Here is a 17,489-nt window from a genome sequence, read left to right as displayed (position 1 = left end):
CCCTGCTAAGTGACACTGTAGGAGATTAAAATGTGGCATCTATAAATTCTGTCCTTGGACATAAACTTATTTATTTTCTTCAGAAAGAGGTATATTTTTGTCTTTGAATATCTGTAATGAAAAATAAATACAAGCTTCAAGTAGCAAATGACAAATCAATTAAACGACAGTAACTAATAAATTAATTAATGCAAATGCTGGCCATGTCATATATTATTTGCTCTGTGGTGAAGAGAATGAGCTGATCTCTGAAGAGTATTGCCCTATTTTGCATTTTTAAAAGCTATGTTTCCACTGTTCTGATCTTTCGCGATACAGATTTTTGTATTGAAACCAGGCGATTAGAGGGTCAGTGCAATACTGTGTGACTTGGGAGACCTGTAGCTACTCTGGTGTGAAATTGCTTTTGCAGGTGTGGTCTGTATTTGAAGGAGGTGAGGTCTACTGGAAAATTCTGAGTTTATGACGGGGAGTGCCCTTGAAGGACACTTGGCAGAAGACTCTGTGCATAAGGCTGTTTAAATAGTGTGCATATTTTTACATATCGAGAGAATGGGCTCTTTGAATAGCACGTAAGGTTTGAGTCCAGTAGAAAAGGAGTTGGGGCACTGGGGAATGTAGTGTGTTTCATCGTCTAGGAGAAGTATTTACTTACATAATTTGGTGGTTCCTTACCAGTTCACATGGCTACACCATTGAATTTTTAAAAACCATTTTTTACTGAAGTGTAATATGTAGGCAGAAAAGTGTGCATATCTTAGATGTACAGCTTGGGACGTTTTCACAAATTAGGCAGACCTTATGTTACTGACACCCAGATCACAAGACGACATTTCAGTGTCTGATAGGCCCCTCTCCTGCCCTCCACACCTTTCTCATGGATGATCACCATCCTGACTTTTAACAGCCTAGACTAATTCTGTCTGGTTTAGGAAAATGGGAAAATAGAATATAAAATGGAAATCATTTTGCGTGCTTTTTGCTTTGGCTCCTTCTACCCGGCACGAAGCTCGTCAGACTCATCTGTACTGTGGGGTCATGGTGACTCTTTCCTTCCCGGTGTCCTGTCGCATATCCATAGCACAAATAAAATGCATTTAGCCCTGTGAGTACATTCCACCTAGTCCACGACTTTTGGTGAACATCTGTGTCTTTGGATTGTCTGTGTAGACTCGAGTTTCTTGGTCCTCTGGTGTCTGGCCTGTGTTCATCTTTAACGGACGATGTCCAGTGGCTTCCCAGAACCCATCAGGTTTTCTGTAGGAGAGCTTTGCATTGCCATCACGCTGTGCCAGCTGTCAGCTTCCGCTTGCTGCTGTTGGCAGTTCAGCCATTGTGTGTGTGGTTTCAGTGTGCGTTCTCCAGGTTCAGGATGAAACTGAGTCACTCACTGGGTGATTCCACTTGGATTTCTAGGTTTTTCATCCTTATTTTATATGCTCTAGTCTGGCTTTTACTGTATTCATGTTAATAATGCTTCTTATAATCATATTATATATATATATATATATATATATATATATATATATATATAAAATTCGTTTATATATTTTTAAAAAATTAATATGGAGTTTTAATTGGACTTTCTAAAAATGTAAAGCACTCCAGAACCTGAAAATGGGAGTCAGAGGAAGTTTTCTTTTGCATTATGACCCCCCCCACACACACTTTTTGAATAATGACCCCCACACTTCTCATGACAGCCTTTGCCCCCACACTTCTCATGACAGCCTTTGCCCCCCCACACTTCTCATGACAGCCTTTGCCCCCCAGTCTTGTTTTTCTGAAGCAGTCGTAACTGGGTTGTGTCGACACCAACGACAATCATATAGTATAGGGTTTTCTTTTCCAGATGACAATTTATGAAGACTCTGTTGCAAATCACCTCACGAAAATCCTCAATTCCGATGAACATGCAGTGGTCATATCGTCTGCCAAGTGAGTTGTGGGGCTGAAGTGAAGAAATGCTTAGTTGTGTGAGAACATGAAAGGGAAGGGTGTTTCCTGGCCATGACACCATCTCTCCTGATTTTCCTTAGTAATGTGTGTGAAGTGACTTAAGGAATTAAATAGAGCAACTTGAACTTGGTTTCTTTAGTCACATTAGCATCTGCATGGAGTCTATTCAGAGGGAGAAGATTTTGCTGCTTATTTTGAAAGGCTTTTGTCAGGAAACTGTAAAAAAGTATTTTGAGTTTAAATGTCTATTTGGAATGATTAATTATAACATGGAAATCCTATATCATTATAATTTATTTATTATTCCCTGTACACACATTTCTATTTAGCAACTGTTTATATCACTAAAAGGAAAATAATAAGATTCTTCAAAATGACATTTCTCAACATATTTAAATTACATAATTATATTTTAGTTCAAAGTTATCAGATTTTAGTTAATTTCGTACATGGAGCTGGAGCTCTGTTACATTGTTATCCCAAATGTGGAATTTCAAATTTACTTTTGAAGTATCCTATGCTCTCATCGAGGTCAGCTAGGGGAAGGGGGTGGTGCCAGCTGAGATTTTCAGCTCATAGGTGAGGGGATGCTTTTTAAGATTCTGCTCAGTGACTATATTGCCATTATGCAGGAACCGAGGGAAAGGATGGGGTAGAAGAACTGATGGAAAGTAGAAAACCCGAGAAGGAAAATGCAAATTTCAGTTTATCACATACTTAATTTGTAATGAAGAAGAAACATAAAGAAAGTCATTATGGACAAGTTTCCGGTTGGGGATTTAGCTCAGTGGTAGAGCACTTGCCTAGCAAGCGCAAGGCCCTGGGTTCGGTCCTCAGCTGGAGGGTGGGGGATGGGGAGGGGATGGGACAGGACAAGTTTCCTTCAAACAGAAGTGTAAATGTACTAACGACTGCCTTTGAGGATGTGTCCCCACGGAACAGGAAACTGCACTGAACTATAGGAAAGAGAAATGGCCTCAGGCAATGGACCACTGTGGCTGATGGAGAGAGATGGGTAGCACAGTGAGCAGAGCCACTGGCTGGTTTGTGTTGATTTAATGAACGGTGTTGCTTACAGAAAGGCATACATTTTTCAGATTGCTCAGGCCTCAACACTTGGAGCGCCTCTCTTGTCCTGGGTTCAACCCGCCTACTATTTCCTGGGCCCCAGTAGGTATTTGGCTTTGCTGGCCTCGCTCTGTGATCAAAAGTCTGTCTGTAGAAAACTTAAAAGGACACCGCCTCGAACTCACTGTGTTCCAGACAGTCTCTGAAACTGGAATCCTCCTGCATGAAGTAGATAAGAGCACAGACCTATACCACCTGGCCCACCTTAAGTATAGATTTCACCATGGAAACGCTATAAATTCACTATTTAGATGAATTCATTCCTCTAGAATAGCCTTTATTCCTTTTGTAATATGGAACCACAGGAGCACGAGGCGGGACATTTCTTCTGATTAGTCCCACAGTTTAAGCATCAAGCACTCTCCTAAATTGCACATCAGTCCATCAGCCCTTTAGGTGTATATAGGATCAGGTTTTTCCTTCAGGCTTCATACAAGAAATTTCATGGTAGCCTGATATCATATTTGAAGAAATTCTATAAAAGTATATATTAACAAAGAGTAAAAATTATATGTGAAGTACATGAATGAGTCTCTAATAAATGGTAAGCTAGATTCTCTTAATTCCCTTAAATATTGGGATTTAAGGGCCTGGCACAATGGCTCAGCATGTAAGAGCCTGTTGTTCCTGCTAAGGACTCTAGTTTGGTTCCCAGATCCTAAAACACAGCTCACAACCATTTATAACTCCGGTTCCAGGGGGCCTGACACCTTCTTATTGACTCCTCTGGACACTGCATGAATATTGTACATGTACATGTATGACATGCAAACACACATACTCAGATTTTTTTTTAATCTTAAAGAAAAATAGAGAACAGAAACTAGAATTTAAAATGTCAGCCAATGCCAAGAGAATTGTGCCTATAGCTCAGTGGTTAAGTGTTTGCTTAGCATGTGGGAGACCTGGGTTCTATCCCTGACATCAGGAAGCAGGTTGAAGGCTAGATGGCTGGTGGATCTAACCCCTAAGCAACAAATAAAACAAAAATTGTTAGGAATAATACACCTGGGTGACCAATTCAATAGTTTGGAGTCTATGTGGGTGCATATACATGTTCCATGTATCTATTGCATTGTTCAATTTTCATAACATTGAAATGTCTGGAAGCTGCCATTGCTTACCAGAGAAAGTTGTAAACTTAATAGAAATAAAACCTTACTGGAACATCTTTCTCTTTTTCTTTAAATTCTTTAATCTATATCAGTGATAGAAATGCTTTACATTCAAGAAGTTTCTGTCAATGTACACATGTTGCCAAAACCAATCTATTCATATGCCATTTTGCGGGGCATTTTTTTTTTTAACACAACTTTTTGAGAGGCAGATACGTTATGAATTATTCTTTCTTTTATTTCATTTCTTTTGCAAAGACACCAAATGTAATTAAAAGAAACAAACAAGTAAACCATATATTGCTGACACTAATGAGATCTCAATTGGATTAGGCTTGTGTATTATTGTATTGGTTATCTTAAGGGGGAAAAATGGATGGGTTTACAGAGAACATAACTCAATTCAAGTGTCTGATTGGTTGGTAACAATACACAACCTCTTTTCCTCTTTAGGAGCAATGTGCTACCAAGCTGTCCACTTGCTGACTAGTAGGTCCAGTAGATCCTGTAGATGATGGAGAACTTGGGTCTGTTTGTTATACATGAAGAAAATTGTCCAAGCTGTGGAAGATACTACATTATTTCTAGGGGATCTGAACGTATTATCTCTAAGGCTTATTTAAGCATTCAAGACTAGTTCACTGCAATCTTACTATAATAAGTATGGAGAACGAGGCTTATTCGTGCATACATTTTTCAGTTAGGAAGTCCTAAGTGTATCTAAGATATACTAACACAGATGGAAGTGTGTAGTCTTATGTAAAAATGATCCTGGGTATTTTGAGTTTGCCTACTTGTACTTACTTATAAATGCGTTTGTACGCGAGAGCCTACAGACTAAACTGTGCGATCTCTCTTCCTCAAAGGATACTCTGTGAAACCGTGAGGGACTTCGTTGCCAAAGTGGAGAAGGCACAGGAGAAAACACTGGAAAATACAGTAGTAGCTGAAGCCGTGGCCAGTAAAGTAAGGGGACACACCAGGGGCATGGGAGGTGTTTATTGACATTATGAGCAGTGCGTTGTGGTTTTTTTGTTTGTTTGTTTGTTTGTTTTTGTTTTTTTTGTTTTTTGTTTTTTTTGTTTTTTCAAGACAGGGTTTCTCTGTGTAGTTTTGCTGCCTGTCTTGGATCTTGCTCTGTAGACCAGGCTGGCCTCAAACTCACAGAGATCCGCCTGTCTCTGCCTCCCGAGTGCTGGGATTAAAGGCATACCCACCACCATCCGGCTGTGTTGTATTTTTAAAGACTGCCTCGGTGTGCTTTTGCCAAAATATCTAAAATGATTTTTTAAAATTATATATGAGGATTTATAAAAAACACCTTCTAGTTTATGGTTATCCTCTAATGTGCACAAAAGCTGCATTGTTGGAGAGTATTCAGCCAATCAAATTTTATGATTCAGATCCCTTTCTCAGTGATTGACATCGTAAAGGGACATGCAGTCAACCTGACAGGAGGATGCCATGGGGCCCGTGGTCCCAGTTGGGTGAGGCCTGGCTTTCCAGGTCAGACAAAATCTGGTGATCCAGTTCCCTCCCAGCATGAGTCCCCCATTCTCTAGAGGGCAGTCCTCGTCTCCTTCCAAGTTCTATTTATTTCTTGCCTTTACAGATTTTTTCCTTCCCTTTATGAGCTTTCTGATGCTAAGAATAGCATACTGCTTTTACAACCAGCATCTTTTAAAGTTCACGAGAGGGCCTTTTGACGTAAGGCTTGGATAGTTTGGGCTTGGGAAGGATTTCTCCCCCTAAAGTTCATGCTGTAGCTAGTGGATTGAGTGGAAGAAAAAGAAAATGCAAATAAACCTTCTTCCTTTAAATTTTTATTTAGTCTGAAAATTTTCATAACCATACACACTGTATCTTGATTATATTCACCCCTTACTCCTCTCGGGCCCCCACCCCCACCATATCTCCTTTCTTCCTTTCATAATTTTTTTTTTTTAAATCCCACTGAGTTCAGTTAGTGCTGCTCATGTGGACATGGATGTGAGGTCATCCTCTGGAGACTGGGGAAATTCATCAGTGGCCACAGTCCTAAAGAAAACTGACCGTCCTTCCCCAAGAAGTCATCAGCTTCCTATAGCTCCTTAGCCTGGGGCTGAGGCCTCTGGAACCCCTTTTCTCCTCAAGGCTGGGACATGTAACTGTTGGTCTTATGCAGGTCTCGTGTTGGTAACCACAGCTGCTGAGCTCATGTGTGTGACAGCCATGTCACGTCTAGAGGCCACCGTTTCATACTGCTTCTCCCTGTCCTCCAGCTCTTAGATTCTTTTTACCCTCTTCGTTGGCCATGTTCCCTGAGCCTTGGGGGTTGTGGTGGGATCACTGTTAATGTCCCACCCACCGCTGACCATTCACAGTCCCAATTTTCAGATGTTATGATTCTTTTTTTTAAATATATTTATTTATATGTTTTATGTATGATGAGTGCTCTATTTGCATCTATGCCAGCATGCCAGAGGGCATCAGATCCCACTATAGATGGTTGTGAGCCACCACTCAGGACCTCTCGGGGAGCAGCCAGTGCTCTTAGCCACCTCTCCAGCCTGATGTTATGATTCTTTACACGAGACCCTAAGGATGCTACCAAAATGCTCTCGGAGCTGATGAAAACTTCCAGCAAAGTGGCAGGATACAAAACTAACACATAAAATCCAGTAGCCTTCTTGTGTACCAAGGACAACATCACTGAACTAAACATTGAGGTATTCCAGTCATTTCCTCCCCTATGGGGCGTTTCAGAAGGCAGGAACTCTCTCTTAGCCACGTGTTTGGCTCTGAAGTCCTTCCCCGGTGACCCTGTCTTGGCTTTTCATCAAAGACAGAGAAATGGAGAGGGGCGAGACCAAGAATTCTGTGGCGATTGAAGGTGCATTGGTGATAGCATTAACAGTCTTGATCCCAAATGTTTCTTCACGTGTAGAAAAAAGAAGAAAAGCAGAGGGGCTCTGTGCCTGTTTTTCCTTTTGCACACACTCCCTTTACCCTCGTCCTGTGCGTTTTCCTTCTTGCTCTTTCTTGGTCACCGCAAGGCTGTTGACACTCACAGGTCTTCAGCTCAGCCATGCCTGCAACTCACGATGTTAAGGGTGCCCTGTGTCCGTGACTTCAAAAGAAAGCCTGGTGTTTTGTGTACTATATCTCTTCGACTTAGCATCGGTTGCATTCTAAGAAAGAACAGCAGTTTGACATAGGTTGTAAAAATTTGAACTTGTAAGGGCTGGAGAGATGGCTCAGTGGTTATGAACACTGAGGACCCAGGTTTGGTTTTAAGCACCCATGTGGCAGCACACAACAATCCATAACACCTGTCCCGAGGGAGCTGAGAACCTCTTCTGGCTCCTGTGGGTACCAGGCACATGCATGGTGTGCATACATACATTCATGAAGGCAAAACTCTCATATATGTAAAAAAAAATGTTCTAGAAAGACTTTAAACCCTGAGGTAGAATTTGAGTGATCCAGAAGTATGAATCAACAGATAGATGCCAGAGTTGTAAACATTTTCAGTCTTTTATACAGTTGGGCTTTATCTGTCAGTTATTAGTAAGCATTTCTGTACATTAAAAGCCACTCTTTTTTTTATTTATTTTATTAAGATAATTTTCTGTTGTTACTAAATTGAAAGTGGATGTATTCTCCACCCAAAACATCTACAGAAGAAAAGACCATAGCTACCTGAATGTTGGTGTTTTCATCTCCAGTGATTAGAATCATTCAAGATTTGTCTTACATAAAAACCGATCTTAACATTGTGTCTTCCAATCTAATAGACTTGAATTTCTTCCTCATCACTGTTGTTGCTGTTTGTTTATTTTCTTGTCACCGTCATTGATGTTTTATTGGTTTTCTTAGTGCTCAGTCCTCAATGAGAAGCTCGAACAGCTGCTCCAAGCCCTGCATGCAGACGCTCAGTCCAGTCGAGCTCCCCCAGGGGTTGGCCCTCCAATTCCCGAAGAAGATGTTGTGGAGTCGTCCAGTGAAGAGTCCTTGGGTGAAAGCAAGGACCAGCTCGTGAATGACATTGCCAAACCCTCCTCCCAGAAAGCCGCGAAGCCCAGGGAGATAATGCTGCGGGCCAACAGTCTAAAGAAAGCGGTGAGGCAAGTCATTGAAGAGGCTGGAAAAGGTACACACTCACAAAATTAGCTTTAAAGAGACCGGCAACATCCCTGCTGCAAGCGTGACCAGTGTGCGTAATGCTCGGATTCAGTACACTTTAAAAAAAAAAGTCTCGTGGCATGGTAGAAGACAATATGTTCAGTAGAGGGAGATTTGAATTTAGTCCTATCTGTGCTTTCAGTAGTGAGAGTCAGCATAGCAATGACGCACAAAATAAGATTGCAGAAGTACATTAAGTTGCAATATTTCTGTCCCAGCTTAAGTACAAAAAGCGCTGATAGAACAAGTCTAAAAACTTCAATCTTTTTACTTCTTGGGCTTGTCTTTAATTCTTAAAATCAACCCCGTAGCTGCCTATAATAGAGAAAATAAGTTCTTAACATTGGTTTCCTAACATGGTTGATGTTTAAGAGTATATAAATCTTTATCTGTGTTTTCAAAGGTTTGCTTTTTATTTTTAATTCTGTGTATGCGTGTGTGTCTGTGTGTGGATATGTGTATGGCGGTACAGGTGCCCAAGGAGGCACTGGACCCTCAGAGATGGAGTTAACAGGCAGTTGTGAGCTGCCCGGTGTGGATGCTGAGAACCAAACCTGAGTCCCTGCAAGAGCAGTGTGTGCTCTTAGCCACCGAGCCGTGTATCCGGCACCTAGATTTCATTTTTTATATGAGTACAATGTATATGCTGCTTAGAATTTTAGTCCTAGATAAAAGCTGACTGCAATACGAATAATGTTGGGAATCACCTTCCAGGTGTATAACTTGTAATCGAGCTTTGTATTTTGCTTTTGGTATGTAATTTTATTCTGGTACATATATAATCTTAACAAATGTGTTTGATTTTTGTACTCTCCAGCGTCCACAGACATCACTCCCAATATTGTTACTGAAGGACATTTCTTTGTGAATGTAGAATTGCTTTTGACACCCAGTTCAGCTTTTCTTTCCTAGCCATATCTTAATGAGTTCATTTTCTTTTCACTAATGCAAATCTGTTTCCCTTCTTACTGCTTAAAGTTATAGATGAACAGACAGTTCAGTCCTGTGAATCGATTAGTCAGCCTTGTGACTATGATACCCCAGAAGCAGATGAATCTAAGGACGATGATACGAAAGATTCGTCAGCAGGTAAGGAAATTGTGATGGTATCACAATCGGTCACAACTAACTTTGCACTTAGTTTTTCTGTTTGAGACGAACTGTTGAATTTTTATTCTTCCAAAGGCTTGGGGAAGTTTATGTTATTGATGAGCACTAAAATAATAATGTTAACAGATTAGGTTGGCTTGTCAAGTATTCTCATCTCTCGTGTGTAGTCTAGACACTAACAATAAACTAAGCATTATGGGATTAATATGATTAAGTACCTTAAAGGAAACATCCACATTTCCCAGTTTTAGCCTAACATAGCATTCTGATTCCTTGGGAAATTGCTGGCCTCACACGCACCAAGTTTGGCTCTTGAGGGATTCAACAGTCCCTTATATTTTGCTGTTTGGCCAATGCTTGTTGTTAAATTAAGCTTTAAAAGTCACAAGATTTCTAATTACAACCCTTTCTTTACCAAATTATTTTTGCCTAGAAATTATTATATTATTGCTTGAAGACTGTTAACTGTTTCCCTGCCTTTTGGCTTTCAATAGGAAATGAATTTGTCATTTTAGTATTTCATATAAGTGAAAAGTTTCTAATTACCATTGGATAATATAAGCACAAGGTATAATATTAATGATATGTAGTAGTATGAATATAATTATAATATACTCGAGAGATGTCAGCATAATGTATCAGAACTGTTCCTTCTTAAAGTTTATTAAGATTTTCTTTTCAAACTTGGACTGATTTGTTTTTAAGCTTTTCTGAAGTTTTCCTATCTGTAAAAATGAAGATAATAATATGCCATTTTAATTGGATTGTAGTAAAGGCTGACTAATTTACAGTAACAAAGTTCCCAGAATAGAGTCTGGTATGCAGTATTTTATAAATGTTTGCTGTCTATCACCATTGTTATATATTATTATTATTGGCTGAGAAAAATTTGGTTGTACTTAAAATTCTTTTTTTTTTTTTTTTTTTTTTTTTTTTGGTTTTTTCGAGACAGGGTTTCTCTGTGTAGCTTTGCGCCTTTCCTGGAGCTCACTTGGTAGCCCAGGCTGGCCTCGAACTCACAAAGATCCGCCTGCCTCTGCCTCCCAAGTGCTGGGATTAAAGGCGTGCGCCACCACGCCCGGCTCCTGTACTTAAAATTCTTAAGAAAATCAAAATTAGTTTCTGTAAAGTTGGATATTCGGCATATATATCTACAGGCATGTTCTGAAATTCTCTTCTTCACAAATGGCCATTGATTCTCTCAGGCCATTCAGTTTTAGTACATTTCTTTCTCAAGTTTGGCTGTAATTGTTAGAAGTAGACTTGTTAGACTGTTCTTTATGATGAACTTCATTTTTCGGCCTTAAAATTCAACCCCTGATAGAGGATATTTATGTATTATGATGTTGGTATTTGTATGGTATTTTTTATGATTGGCCTAATTCCTCACATGGTATTTCACCAGTGCCGAGATGACTCTGTCTTCTGTGGCTGTATCTCCCTCCTTCTCTATAGCACTCCTTAAATCAAGCTGTGAGTGGCCTTTACAGCATCATGTTTCCTTGCTACATCTGATGTCTTCCTCCTTATCTGGTGTCTCATAGCTTCCTCCACTGCCTATAATTTGATGATTTTTGAGTTGTTTGTTTTTCTGGCTGCATCCATTTGGTGAGTGTTGTCTGTCTTAAAATGTTTTGAACAAACTCCAGTAAGGAAAGAACATAGATATTCATGCTGCTCATCCAGCACATTTTGTTGTTGCCCAAACTGCTGGATTTCTTTTCGGATTTAATTGCGATAACTTTCCCTCATCTTTATAACCTTTCATCTTTTTTATTTGGATCTATCACTTCCACCTGTTAAAATCTTTTAATTCTTCTGTCATCTCCAATGTACTTTATCTGTGAAGTTGGTAGTTAGGCCTTTGAAATTGTTATCTGTTAAAATCTACTTACTACAGTGGGTTGTCCATACATCTGCTCTCTTCCATATGTATACGCTCATTGCCCATGGCTTCCAACCAGCCAGCATTCCGCTTTACCATACTCTCATCAACTCAACATTCCCATTAGTTAGAAAGGAAACTGAAAGATACTGTTAGAGTGCTCTGTAGAGAGGCAAGCATAGATTTAGGAAAGTCTTTAACGTTGCCACATTTGATGCCAATTTGGGCTGTAATCCAACTTGCTGAAAATCATTGGCAATAGAAGTGTTCCTGTGTTCAGTGGTTTTATTGAATCATCTATATTGTGTCATTATTAAATTATGCAATTAATGTCTTAGATGTGAGGAACACAGTATATTAATGTGTTCAAGGTAATGCTTTATTTAGGAAGAAACATGAAGGACTGATTGAATTACCTGCAGTGGAGCATCGATCTTAGACGTTAGTACATTTTCTGCTTTTCAGCAGAGGTAAACATCAAAAGTTGCTTTGTGTCAGAGATTCACCCCAGAAGTGGTGTCTGTCACACACATCAGAGTGACATCTATTAGTTTTGTGCAGCTGGACAGTGTTTGATCAGAGAAAATAGCATGCAAGATTAATATAGTTAAGTTTGTAATTAGTCTGAGGCAGAGTGAAGATAATTAAGTTTTAGAGTACTTTTAAATTGAATTTAATGACTACTGGTTGGTTTTTTTTTAATACTTATTAATGGCCTTTGATAAGATTAAGGTACTGTTTTTCCATTACTAACTTGCTTCATGTTATTAGAATTAAATCTTCCTTTTTGTTATTTTCTTGAATATTGCAAATGTATTGAGCTTTTACAAGAATACAACAAAACCATTTGGAGCTTATCATCATTTGAATAAATGATGGCAGGTAAAATACTTTGGTTTTATTGGAAGATAAATGATATCTTTCCATATATTATTTTTTCTTTTTTTTTCTTAAAAGTATTTTTACAAACAACATATTTTGATCATATTCTTTCCCCCTCCAGGTCCTCCCAGATCCCCCCAGCTCCCTGCAAACCTGATTTCATGATCTCCCTCTTTTCCTCTCTCTCCCTCACCTAATAAAAACAAAGATCAAAACAAGCAAACCAATAAAACGAACAAAATACAAAAAGCACACACACACACACACACACACACACACACACACACACACACACACACACACACACACGAGGTTCTATTTTGTGTTGACCGCCTATGCCTGGGTCTGCCCTGGAGTGTGGCTGATACACCCAGTGACATTCCACTGGAGAAGACTGTTTTTTCCTCTTTCCTACCAGGTATCATTGCAAACAAATTCTTGGTTAGAAGTTGGACTTTGTTTCTTCTTCCTCTTCTTCATCCTGGTATTTTGCCTGATTTGAACTCATGGTAGTCTTGTAGATGATGTCTCCTTTGGAGTTCATGTGTAATCAGCCTTCGTGTGTCTGGAACACACTTTTTCTTTGGAGCCACTCACCACCACTGGCTCTTAGAATCTTTCTGCCTCCTCTTCTGCATAGTTCCCTGAGTCTTCAGAGGAGGAGTTTGATAAAGACATCTCATTTAGGGCTGAATGTTCCACAGTCTTTCACTCTCCATACGTTGTGTAGTTGTGGGTCTCTGTGTCAATTGCCATATACTGCAAGAAGAAGCTTCTCTGGTGAGGGTTAAATGATGCACTGATCTGAGTCCCCGCCAAGTGTCTCCACTAATTGAAGGCTATATTAACCCTTGTTTCACACGAATTCATATATTCTACTGTGAGTCATATCACTTAAATATGATCATTTACCCAATATTCAAGATTAACAGGTAATGTTGGTAATATGCATCATAATGGTTTTCAGGCTTTAGGTTTTCTACTTACCAAGTTTGGGTTGATCACATTCAAATTAAGCATATTATTGACTTTTTTTATATTATTGACTTTTAATGATGGTAGATATCTATGTTCTGATAGCACCTATTCAAAGCCAGAGATCAATGTATCTCCCTTGGTAGATACTCTCCAAATATCCCAAGAAAATGAAAATAAAATGATAAATGTAGGTAAATATAATTAATATCTTCAGATCCATTCATTGATTTAAATAGGCATTTGGTTGTTGTTGTGTGTTTTGAGTTTATAGGAGCTTGTTTAATTTTATACTGGTTTCATTTGCCATTTTTAATCTGGACTTTTTGTCAACAGCCAAATCCACATCTCAGTCTCCTGACGCCCAGGCAAGTCATGGCAATTTCCAAACTGATTCTGTCACTGGTTCAGCTGTGGCCACCACCAAAGAAAATCTCCCTGTGCTCAACACCAGAATTATCTGCCCAGGTAGTACAGTCGTGTGACATGGTATATGTTTTAATATGTCTCTGAAAATAATGTAACTCCTCTTATTCATGAGCCGTAGAAAGGCGTTCTTAGTGATAAACGTATTCTAGGTTGGAGCTCAGGAGCTCACCTCCTGTCTGTCACCTCCAAGCATCTCTACAGCTTTCCTTGTTCTTTTAAGCCACTGCTTTCTCGGCAGAGATTTTTAGCCTAGTATCTCTTCCAGCCTTGATGGAACCAGTTTCCCTTGGATTAGACTAATACAAGTCGACACCAGAGACTACAGGGAGGAGTTGGAGGAGAAAAACACGTGTCTCGGAGCTTCCTGAATTTATGGTGGCTTCAAAATTCCTTCGGTCTTCATTCATAGTATGCTGGAGTCCGTTTAGAGCCTGAAAAGTAGCTTCTCGTGGAATTTCTTTTTAAAAATGAGCTCTATAATTCAAATAATGGTTGGAGACATTTGTTCCTCCCTTTCGATAGTGATGTAACAACCAGTCGATCAGGGAAATAGAGTCCCTGGAGGTTTACATGAAACAGTAGGACCCAGTCAACATCTAAGGAACCCCCACCCACAGGAGAACACACACTCTTCTCAAGAGCATGTAGAACATTCTCTAGAACAGACCATAGCCAATTTGGTCACAAACGATTCTTAAATAAAATCAAAAGGATCAAAATCTCATGACTGTTTCCTTTCAGTACAATGGAATGGAAGAGCCGATGAGAGAATGAGGTTTGGGCAGGTACACAACTGTGGAAACATGGAGGGGAATACATTAGAGAAAATAATAATTAGTAAAGTAGAGAAAATACTTTGGGATGAGTGAGAACAGAAATGCACTGTCCTAAAACTTAGCTGATGCAGCTGAAATGTGCTTAAAGCGGAGTGTGTAACTGTAAATGCTGCTTTGAAAATGTTCATCCATCATTGGGTCAGTCCCTTGACACCCACCAAGATCAACCAGGACGGGAGCAGACTAATGACAGCTAATAGAGGAAAGAGAATAATAAACATGAGGGTGGACATAAATAAGAGAATTAAAAAGAAAAACAGTAGAGAAAATGAAAAGACGTTGAGTGAGGATTCAGATCCCTAAAATCAGGAATGAGGAAATCGTGAGGCATCATTATGGAGCTTGGAGAAACATACATGATTATGATGGTACTATGAACCCAGAGGAAACAGGCAAATGTGTAAAAACACTTGAACTAGAAATCCCATTCAAGAAGAAATAGAAATAAAATAAAATCCTAGAAGGAAAAGCCAGGCAGTAGCGCATGCCTTGGGAGGCAGAGGCAGGCAGATCTGGGTAAGTTCCAGGACAGGGGTCTACAGAGCAAGCTTTAGGACAGGCTGGGCTACATAGAGAGACCCTGTCTCAGAAAGCCAGAAAAAGAAAGGAAAGGAAAGGAAAGGAAAGGGAAAAGGGTGGGGCAGGGAGAGAAAGGGGTAAGAGAAAAGGAAAAGGAAAGACAACTGTGTCCCTTCCCAGACTTCTCTTGCATGTAGAAAACCCCAAGGGACGCACACATGTGCACTCACACTCATACATGCACACAAGTAAGCTAAACCACTAAAGCTAATAAGGGAGTATGCTAAGATTACAGAGTAAATGATCAATACACAGAAATCACATTTTTGTCATCATATTTCTATACACCACAACTGAACCACCTGACCATGAAATTAAGAATAAAGTTCTACTTGAAATTGCATCAAAAATGGCAAAACACTTAGGAATGAATTTAACCCAGGAATTGAAACACTGAAAACTACAAACTGTAGAATTGCTGAATGGTAAGTGAGAAAATATCACAGATGCTGCTTTTCATGTTATTCTCTCCGTAATTCTTTATTACAACATACAAACATTTGAAAATATTGAAGTGCTTCACACTTCTAAGTATCATCCTTTGAGTTTTGGCTACTGAGTGGTCACAGGCTTTGGTAGCAAGATGTTTGGGACAAGGCCAGGCTCTGAGTGGCCCGGATTTGTCTCTCCTTTCTCTTAATGTGATCCTGATGTATGTCTGTCAGGTTTAAGAGCAGGACTTGCCGCCTCAATCGCTGGGAGTTCTATCATCAACAAAATGTTGCTGGCAAACATCGACCCTTTTGGTGCGACTCCGTTTATTGACCCAGATCCTGATTCACTGTAAGAAACACTTGTGTACTTATTTCGCTTCAACCTTTTTTTTTTTTTTTTTGTCCGTTTGGTTCAAATCCTGACGTTTTGCATGTGTCCCAAAGTGTTGGGTTCCATCTGCAGAAAGGGCGGTGAGCATGCTCCGAAGTTGATAATGCCCAGTGCTGTGGTCCGTCCCTGAGACAGGTCCCTTTCTCACCGGCTGTTCAGCGGCCACTCTCTGGTGCGGTGCTCCTTGCCTCTCTCTCTCCCGGAAGGTCTACCTTAGTGCTGGTTTGCACCTGTATCTACATCTTCCCCTGCCGTCTTCTCGTCTCAGTCCACTAATCCCGATCTTTCCACATCCCGCTGAACGGTTTCCTGGTTTCCAGCTTCTAACCCACATAGATCTCATCTTTCTAGACTCCCTAAAAACACGTTTGGCAGCATGAGATAGACTCACTCTTGTTCGCATTTTAAAATTTGCTTTGTGAATGCATGCGTATGTGTGTCCATCCACGTGTGTATGGGTGCCTTGCATGTACATGTGTGGAGGCCAGAGTTGAAGTTGCGAGTCTTCCTCCCCCACTTCCCCTCTTGTGTGTTGAGGCAGGGTCTCTCATGTGAACCCAGAGCTGGCCTGTCAGCTCGGCTAGTCGAGACTATGTAGGCAGCTTGCAGTAGCCCTGTCTCTTCCTCCTGTGTCCTAAGATTGCAGACTGGCTGCCCTGACCACTGGGCATTTCCCTGGGTGCTGGCAGTCTGAACTCTGTCTTCCTGCTCTTGCACCACACACGCTTTACCCATTGAGTTATCTCCCTAGCTCAAAGATGCTTTTTCTTTTTAAATCTTATTTTTGTATTGGCCTTTCTCAAGGGCAGCATTTAGTATATTTTATTTTATTTTTGGAAATACTTTCCTTTTATTTTGTTTGTTTTGTTTTTGTTTTTGAGAGAGGGTTTTACTGTGTAGCCCTGGCTATCCTGAAGCTCACTCTATGGACCAGGCTGGCCTCAAACTCAGAGATCTGCCTGCCTCTGCCTCCAAGCTCTGGGATTAAAGGTGTGTGCCACCACCACCAAGCTTTTTTTTTTTTTTTTTTTGATCTAGCTAAATTTAAGAGAGTGTGTGTGTACACACACATATCATGACATGTATCTGGAGGTCAGAGGACATCTTGCAGACATCGGTTTCTTCCTTCTATCATGTGGATCCCACAGAATGAACTCAGGTTGTCAAGTTCGGTGACAAGCACCTTTATCAGGGGTGGAAGGAGAGAACTGACTCCTTCGAATTGTCTTCCGGTCTCCATATATACACCATGGCGTGTGTGAAACACCCACCCACCCTATAAAAACGTAATTATAAAAATAAAATCAAGTATTCACAATATTTATAATAATGTATTGAAATCAGAAGTTTTCCCTTACTCTTGGTCCATTTTTAAGGGTTGAGAGGCAGAGACTTTCTCACGATTAAGAAAGAGGACTATGGCACTTGACTTCGGAGGCCTCCCATAGAGGCCGGCATCAGTGGGCCTGTGTGGTCAGCGCCTTAGGTGGAGACAGAAGGCTTACGGCCGTCAGTTTAAATAGAAAACAAGACAGTAACTGTCTCCGTTTGCTTTGCCTCAGACCACAAATTATGCACATGCCCTGTGACTGTGCAGACGGC

General features: G+C 40.2%; 1 protein-coding gene across 12 annotated transcripts in view; it reads left to right on the top strand.

The window, feature by feature from the left end:
- The window catches only part of Dgkh (diacylglycerol kinase eta), a 166,553-nt gene that overhangs the window by 121,253 nt on the left and 27,811 nt on the right, over positions 1 to 17,489 (top strand). For all 12 annotated transcript variants that reach the window (XM_076545427.1, XM_076545425.1, XM_076545426.1 and 9 more), the window contains 6 exons: positions 1,853 to 1,938; positions 5,069 to 5,168; positions 8,061 to 8,334; positions 9,345 to 9,455; positions 13,555 to 13,686; positions 15,728 to 15,845. In XM_076545427.1, the coding sequence (XP_076401542.1) occupies positions 1,853 to 1,938; positions 5,069 to 5,168; positions 8,061 to 8,334; positions 9,345 to 9,455; positions 13,555 to 13,686; positions 15,728 to 15,845 (821 nt within the window). The remainder of the gene's footprint in view (positions 1 to 1,852; positions 1,939 to 5,068; positions 5,169 to 8,060; positions 8,335 to 9,344; positions 9,456 to 13,554; positions 13,687 to 15,727; positions 15,846 to 17,489) is intronic.

The sequence above is a fragment of the Peromyscus maniculatus genome, chromosome 9 (assembly GCF_049852395.1).
Source record: "Peromyscus maniculatus bairdii isolate BWxNUB_F1_BW_parent chromosome 9, HU_Pman_BW_mat_3.1, whole genome shotgun sequence".
NCBI classification, from domain to species: domain Eukaryota; kingdom Metazoa; phylum Chordata; class Mammalia; order Rodentia; family Cricetidae; genus Peromyscus; species Peromyscus maniculatus.
The sequence above is the reverse complement of the archived record's forward strand: the minus strand, read 5'-3'. Positions and strand labels throughout refer to the sequence as shown.